Raw genomic sequence first — 8,213 nt, forward strand, 5'->3', positions numbered from 1 at the left:
GAGCGCCAGGCCGGCGTGCAAGGCGGGCGGCTAACGCGTGTGCTTCCCCTGAGGCCTGTCTGGCCTACCAGAGCGGCGCGTCCAGGCCGTTGGTTACCTGTGCCTGTGGATCTTGTCAGCCCTCCTCACCAGCGGCCGGCTCAGAGCTGTGGGGGTCAACGGTCACAGCAATGCAAAGCAAAACCGGCTGTGGGGGAGTGCCTCTGGGTTAAAAATCCAACAGCTATAAAAACTCCTCCAAAAATGTAAAGGGAATTTAACGTCCATGTCTTTTGAGTCAGAAATTGTGGAAACACAATGAACGCACCCCAATTTCATCTCTTAGAGGTCAACTTGACTCATACCACTAATGAAACAGATAAGATAGTGGGAGGACCCTGGTCTACAAGCAGTATATTGCTTAAGTGCCATGTTCATACACTTCAGTTTGTTACCAGAAAGCTAATACTCATTTAGATTATTAGTCTTTGTCAGGTAAATAGATTATAAAACAGTCTCTCAGTTTTTATCTAGCTTTGATAACTTCATGGTGTGCTTCTTAGTTTTAATACTTTTTAGAAATCTAGCTACTCTTACAGTGTCTGGCAAATGGAATCCAGTCCTGAAATAACTTACTGCTTTGTAATGAGCTGTCCTCTTCAGTGATTCTAGAAAATGAAGTAAAAGCAATGTCTTAATAGGGAATAATCCTGTCTTATAGGTGTTTTCCAGTCCTATGCAGTGGAAGTGGATGTAAAGGATGCCTCTAATGCTACGTGCCTGTATGCAAAATGGATGATGAGATTCTTGATAAAATATGAAACAAACAGTAGTGATTATGTAAGTATTTGGAGGTAACTTTTGTTGAGAACTGTATTTTGTCCTGGGTAAAAGTTCAAGTGCACTCTTTTACCTAGAGTGTTTGGGTTTTTACTTTTTTTTTTTAACCAAGTCAGTTCAGAGTATTCTTAAATACGCATTTTAAAACAAAGCATAAGTTCTCAATTAATAGTACAAATAACTGAAAGTTCCCTATTGCGCTTACTTAAATGGCATACTAGTGAAACTCGGTGGGTTTTGTGCATCAGTGTAGTAATGTTCTTAGCCCAAATAGTAAATGTAAATTGCAGCTCAGCATGGTCAAGATTTACAGCCAAGTTAGATTTGTACTTTTGTACTTGAATCTGATACGGCTCCTTTCTAAGTCAAATGTCAGGGAGCCTTTTTCATAATTTTGTGGAGTAACCTAAAATAATCTCGCTAATCTTGTGCAAAGTTCCATCTAACTCCAGGTTTACAATCTTGTCGTGGGGGAAGAACTGCTATCTGTGAAAACATTTAAAATTACCCTTTTCTTCTAGAAAAACACAACCTTGAATTTGTCATCCAGTGTGACACACAATGGAAGTGTCTGTGGCAGTGACACACAAGCTGCACTTCTGGCAGTACAGTTTGGAGAAGGTCACTCTTGGAGCATTAACTTCACAAAAACCAACGAAACTTACCAGGGAGACTTCATCTCCTTTACCTACAACACCAATGATACTGCTGTATTTCCTGATGCTAAAAGAAAAGGTAACGTTCAGTGCAGCATCCTACTTACAAAACAATCTCGGCCACAAGCGTCAGATCTCGTGTACCTGACCTTGGTTGGCTTTTTCAGAGTTAGAAGGACTAATAATGTATCTAATGACTTCTGTGCCATATACTGCCTAATTATTGTTCATCATACCTGCCTACTGGATAAGAATACAGACTAGTTAACTCCACTGAATGTATGATTCCTTTAAGTGGAACAGAAGGGGAAGGTTAACTGTTTGAACAGCCTTGATCAGTGAGGTGTTGCTGGTAGACAACAGGCATATGGAAGATTCGTTTTAGTGTGCACTACTTGACCTTCCACCTAGCAAAGCAATACAGTGTTAGGCTTTCCATGTACTAATACCTACTAATAATAGGATTTTTTTTTTTCCTTAAATAAAAACTTTAAAACTTCCTTAAATAAAAACACCTTTCTAATGGCTTTTCTAGTTTTGGAAGCTTGCTTACTTCTCTGCATTACTTAGCACTTCAGGTCAGGACACATAGGTAAAACATTCAAGAGAGGTTAGGATTGTTAAACTTAATAATCTCTTACTCTTTGTTTTATGGAATTATATAAAGCATAACACTACCTATAAATGTTCTTGCAGTTCATAAGGCATTAAAATATTTGTGCTTATTTGTAGGACCAATTACTATTGTTGTAAAGGATACAATGCGTCCAGTTCAACTGAATAACGTCTTCGTGTGTCATAATACTGACTCTTTTGAAGCAGAAAATGTAACACAGATTTTCTGGAATGTTACTGTGCAGGCTTTTGTTCAGAATGGCACAATCGGTAAAAAAGGTGAGCATTTCAATTTGTGAATGAGCTTTTTTGTATTGCACCTTAGTGCAGGGAGCAAAGTCCCATGATAAAAAATCCACCAGTTCTAAGATGTGCTGTGTTGAATAATTTTCATGTAAATATCCTTTAGTACGTCTTTTCCTTGTTCCTGGAAAAATAGATTAGTAGAACAGATTTAGTAGTATATAGTAATGTAGCTTGTTCCCGTGTCAAGATGGTAGTCTAATAATGTGTGTATTCCAGTAACTGGGGTATTAAAAATAAGCACTTCAGAACTGCAGTTGCTGACTAGATACCTGAATATCTGAGCTTCAGGGTTTTTAACTGACTGCCTTCCATTTTCAGTGGTAGCCTCTGTTTTTTTATTTAAATAGTCCAGAGTCTCGTCTCATAGTTCAACTACTCAAAAGAGATGAATGTACCATCCTCCTACATATAGCTTAATAGGGTTGCTTACTTTGTCTACAGCAAATACATATCACACTTCTATAACCACTTAGCTGTCTTTGTCCATGTGTTTCACTTCCGTGTGTCGGAGGTAAGTAGTACTGCGTACACTACATGGATTTAAAACTGTGGGCATTACAGAATTTCTGAGAATAAATGGTAGCTGTAAATTTTTGGAATACTGTGCCACAGTGTCGAGTTTGAGACTTCTGAGTTGGTGATTAGCAGACTCCCAATGAGCCTAGATTTAACAGAGAAATTGTATCTGTATTGAACTGACCTCTGAGTTATAAGACTTCAATAAAATTTCAGCACTGAAATGGTGGTTAAAATTTCTTTTCAGAGTCTAGATGTCGTGCTGATACACCTACTTCTGCACCTACCGTTCCGCCTACTACTGCCAATATAACTACTGCATCTACCACTACTTTATCACCTGCTCCAACCACTGCTCCCAAACCTGTGGAGAATCCAGACACAGGAAACTATTCTCTTAAAAGTGGAAATAAAACTTGTCTTCTGGCTACTCTGGGGCTGCAGCTGAATGTTTCCCAAGACAAGGTGCTTCTCTTCTATTTTGTAGGAGTAAAAAGGTTGCTGTAGTTATTTGGTATGAAATGTGAGTGCAGGGTATTGCTTTGTACACTGCTGGCTGTCCAGAACTGCTTCTAAGTATTGTACGTAGCACCTCTCTGGTATCAGAATAGTTTTGTGGCATAATATCTAGCTTCAAAACCTTACATGGATTCAATGTAGCTCGTTACTGGGAGTCCCTGCAGATACTGCCTTTCCCCACAGAGGGAGCCAAAGCTAACCTGTTATATTAGGTCAACAAAATCAGACTTCACTGGGCAATTTGTTTGCTTCGGTATTACAGCCTGTAAACTTCACTCAAGTAGCCTTGGTTCAGTGGTAGCCAGGCTCAGTCTTCCTGCTGTCATCTTCATGACAAGCTCTTCCAGCCTAAGACTGCTACTGACTGAAGCAATGTATTTCTAATGGCAGCTGAATGTCTTTGACATGGTATATCTGTATTTCAGCCTCATCTGATCAACATCAACCCAAAGACAACTAGCGCAGATGGTGCATGTGGTAACACAACAGCTACTCTGAAACTGAATGATGGAAATAGCACATTGATTAGTTTCACATTTGTTGTTGTAAGTAACTTCTTTTATTTTAAACTAAGTTTCCACTTTAACAGCATTGCATGATGATCACTCATAGTAAAATCCTTCTGTCACTTGCTGGTGGTAGGCTGTTCCCATATAGGAAGTGGAACTGGCTAGCTGACTGCCTCAAGACAAATGGAGAATTGGGTTAAAGTTCTAGAAAATGTAAGACTGTGGTAAATGTGTTAGCCTTTGTAAAGCATGTGTTCTTAATGTTAAAAATGCAGAATTGCACACTGACAGTTGGTTCTTGCTTCTTAAACAGAAAAACGCAAGTGCGGGTGTACAAAAATTTTATCTGAAAGAAGTGAATGTTACGCTGCTCAACCGTCTGAATGGTTCTGGTAAGAAATAGTGTCTCCCTTAAAGCAAGTGTAAGCTTTTATTTAATACCTGTATTTATCAAATACTTCCGACTTTTCTTTCAGTGCTGTTCATGCTTACTGTTACTTCCTACCTTAAGTCTTTAAGCCGGTAGGAACAAAAGTAATAAGCAGAAATGGCTACAAGACTTACTTTAAACAGCAGTGTGGGATCATTGTCTTTTCCTGAAACTTCTGCTAATGGGGTCTCTTACTTTGTGATAAACATACATAAATTAAGAGGGCTTCTCTATAACTGTTTTCAGTAACATAATTTTTGAGGTGTGAAATACAGTTGTACCAACTCTGAAGCTTTTTGGTTTTTCCTAAACCAGCTGTTGTCTTCTTTGATTGAAGATGCTGCTTTATCTTCCAGCCGCTTCTACTTAACTCTTACTGGGGAAAGAGACCAGTCCTTCAAAAACGAAAGCATACTTTTTTCCAAATCAAAAGTATGTTGGTTTGTTTTGGGTTTTTTTTTCCCCAAAGTTGCTTCTCATGGCTACTGCAGTTAAAAGCAGTAAAGCTGAAATGCTTGCAACTCTGCAATGTTGGGATGAATGGAGATACAACGAAAGCCTAATGTCATGTCTATATGGAGGATAGGTTACTGCTAAGTACTGTAATGACTTCAGTGCCTGACTTCTTTTGGTTAAGCAGATCAATCACATTTCAGATTACCTTGTTTTTCAGAGAGTAGTCAGTGTTGAAAAGTTGGCCCTTCTAGATTCAGCTCCTTAGTCTTATGATTGTATTAGCAATTCGCTTGTATTTAAAGTGAGCAATTTCCTTTTTTTTTTTTCTTTTCTTTGTTAGTCATCTCAAATGCAGATAACAACAATTTCAGCAAGTGGGATGCTTTCCTTGGTAGTTCTTATATGTGCCGAAAAGAGCAAACTCTTCAGATTAATGAAGATCTTCAAATACATACTTTTAATCTATGGATTCAGCCATTCCTTGTGAAGGCAAATAAGTTCTCTACAGGTAAGAGTTCTTTTTTTTTTGTTAATTCTTGCAATGCTTGCAAAATACTTACTTGCTAAAAAGCATCAGCGTTGGGCACAAGTAGTTTATTTTTGAAGCTCTTGTTCCATTGTTTTGTGTGTTGGTTTTGTGTGGTTGGTTTTTTTTTAAACACATGGAATGAAGAGAAGTTCTGAGACTGACATTTAAGTTCAAGGAAAGATTTGTTCTCATTTAAAAAATGTCTACTAGGTATGTTGGTTCTCCTTCATAAAACTTGAAGAGCTAGCAACACTGAAGACGGACTTAACCTCTAACCTATTCTGCAAGGCAATGCTTATCTGACATCATGTTGACATACAGCTCAAATATGTAAAAAAATGGGACAAAACTTAAGCAGAAGTGCACTTTGGTAGTATTGTTAGGTGTTTTGTTTCTTTTTACCTGTCAGTCTAAGGAATAGGAGTGTTGGGGGGAAAAAATGAACTGACAGAGCTTCTTTCAGGAACAGACTTGAGTATCCAGAACTAAAGAAAGATTCTAAAATGTTTGTTTGCTGCATAATCCTGGTTTTGTCTGGGAAAAACTGGAATGGCTTAAATGACCTCTTACTTAATCTTGAGTGTAACCTGGTCTTTGTACTTAATGATAATACTGGCAGCACAGTCTTATTAGACTAGACTAATCTGTAGACAGATAGATTGGGTGCAGATTTTTTAACTTCTTTTTTTAGGCGGAGGTAAGTTAACTCCACAAATGTACACAGGGTAAACAGTATTTATCATAATACATTCTAAAGAGTTAGGGTCCCATTTCGCTGTGTAGTTCAAGTTGCAGCTAGCTTCCTCCTTCTCCTAATCATAGTTATTTCATCTCTCTGTAACATGTCTCCATTCTGGATAGGTTCTTGATACCAAATCTAGGTCACTTTATTCTTAATGAGTAAAAGCACCAGGCTTGCCTTAAGCATGAAATAGATAGGCCTGGTTCTGTCTTCAAAGTAGAAGGCGGCTACTCCCTTGTCTAGTACAGATCTTGTGCACATGAAAACTCGTACACCAGTGGCGCTGCCGTTAGCTTACTATAGCTGATCAAATGTTCCAAGTGATTATAATGCTTAATGTATGCTAGATGTACCCATGAGACCTCTGCAGTTCTTTCTCTCTTAGTTTAAAGATGTAATAATACTTGATTTTTGAACACCTTCATATTAAGGAAAACAGATTTTTATACCACACTTGGCAAATATTCTGTCTTTATTTATTCCTTGTTGCAACCTTTTTCTCATCTACAGCCCAGGAGTGTTCGCTGGATGATGACAGCATTCTAATCCCAATTGTAGTTGGTGCTGCACTTGCTGGCTTGATTGCTATTATAGTGGTTGCTTACATAATTGGCAGAAGAAAAAGCTATGCTGGATATCAAACTTTGTGAATCTAAATGTGATTCCTATTCTGATTTCACTCTAAACAAAGCAAGTGCAAGTTCTGAAGTCCAAAAAAGACCCAAAACTTAGAAGTAATTACTAGCCACAGCTAATTGGAGTTGAGAAACAAAGAGAATATTTATCTCGGATGAAGCAGAACTACGTTTTTAGTTTTCCTGCTCTAAGAAGACAACGTGGGTTTCGTAGCTGTTTCGAAGATGTCAAATATTGGATTAATTGCTAGGCTAAGGATTTTATCTTGCAAAAACCCTGAAGTGTTTAGGATTGATTTCTGCTTTTTACGAATTGTAGCCTGAAAGAAGAACACATTCTAAACTGATGTGCGTTGGGCGACTCCCAGAATAGCATAGAATTTGTACTTGCTTCTCTCCTCTGCGTTCCTTAGTTGTTGTCATAATTGTGGGTTAAGCTGGCAGCATTAGTCACTATGTTGACTCGTATAGTATTTAACAAGGACTGTAAGATGCCCAGAAACAACTTTGTTTTTCATAGAATTGAACTTTAGGCTGGTGATTAAGTGATCTTTTGAAGTGGCAGCAGTAACTTACTTAGCTTTGACAGAATTTGAGTAGTTTACTCCTGCCTTGGTGTAGTTTCAGGAATCATTCCTATACCGTGGCTGTACAAACAAAATGGGTAACCTATACTTGCCAAATGGTGGATATATAGGAAGACTTCAGTGCCACTTCCAAATGCTTTCAAAAAAAAAAAAAAATTACTGTTAGGCACTGAATTCTTCATCACTTATTGCACCTTGGCAATCATCTAAAATACTCAACTGAGGCAGAGTTCTGCTAAATTAATGCAAGCTTTTTTGCTGGCATCAGTTTAAAGGGAATAACCTTTCTAAATATTCCAGAACTTTAAAGTGCACTTAACTTTATATCATACTCTGCACAGAACTGGTCTGTCTTGTTGCTTTGAATGACCATTGTTTAAAGATGCTTTCATTTAATGAGCCAGTATCTGTTGTTGCAGCTTGAGCTGTCTTTAAATCTTCATCTTGAATGGTTCTCTGCCAATAAAAATTCACATTATAACTGCCCGCCATTGGCATTCTGAATGTTTGATGTACTTTGTGTTTGATTGTTTGCTGTGTAGCATTTATTAATGTTAAGAATGCAAAAGCCAAACAAGTCTGAGATGGACCCACAACACCTGTTTTTCCTTGCTGTATGGAAAGGATAACTAGCTTAAAAAATGCAGCGCAACTGGACTGTTCTTAAACTGCAGCTCTGTAGAGACTAACCCTTGCTGCACAACTTTTCTCTGGCCTCCTTGTGCTGTAATACATAGTTTTTACTGCATGGAAAAAAAAGTCTTTTAGACTTCTAGGTAAGTGTGGCTTTTTTGCATATGTCATAACATGAGCTGCCTAAACTAGTTATTTAATGAACATAACGTTGTCTCCCCCTTTAGAATGAGTTTAGCCTGCATCAAAGCTGGTTTAGTC

At 38.1% G+C, this 8,213-nt stretch overlaps 1 protein-coding gene across 1 annotated transcript; it reads left to right on the forward strand.

Annotated features, from left to right (window-relative positions):
• The first annotated feature begins 696 nt into the window (after positions 1-696).
• LAMP2 (lysosomal-associated membrane protein 2) lies at positions 697-7,459 on the forward strand. The gene is made up of 8 exons (XM_009579076.1): positions 697-819; positions 1,341-1,554; positions 2,208-2,369; positions 3,160-3,377; positions 3,857-3,976; positions 4,254-4,332; positions 5,167-5,334; positions 6,608-7,459. Exons 1-8 carry the CDS (start codon positions 775-777, stop codon positions 6,745-6,747), a joined length of 1,146 nt encoding a protein of 381 aa, XP_009577371.1. The 5' UTR covers positions 697-774; the 3' UTR covers positions 6,748-7,459.
• Positions 7,460-8,213: the final 754 nt, after the last annotated feature.

The sequence above is a fragment of the Fulmarus glacialis genome, unplaced genomic scaffold (genome assembly GCF_000690835.1).
Source record: "Fulmarus glacialis isolate BGI_N327 unplaced genomic scaffold, ASM69083v1 Scaffold47515, whole genome shotgun sequence".
In the NCBI taxonomy this organism is placed as follows: Eukaryota; Metazoa; Chordata; class Aves; order Procellariiformes; family Procellariidae; genus Fulmarus; species Fulmarus glacialis.

What these genes read in the sequence shown, in the direction of transcription:
- LAMP2 (XM_009579076.1), top strand. Translation starts at nt 775, where the DNA reads ATGATGAGATTCTTGATAAAATATGAAACAAACAGTAGTGATTAT. An exon ending in TCCTGATGCTAAAAGAAAAG is followed by an intron (nt 1,555 to 2,207) that starts GTAACGTTCAGT and finishes GCTTATTTGTAG; the next exon opens with GACCAATTACTATTGTTGTA. An exon ending in GGCAAATAAGTTCTCTACAG is followed by an intron (nt 5,335 to 6,607) that starts GTAAGAGTTCTT and finishes TCTCATCTACAG; the next exon opens with CCCAGGAGTGTTCGCTGGAT.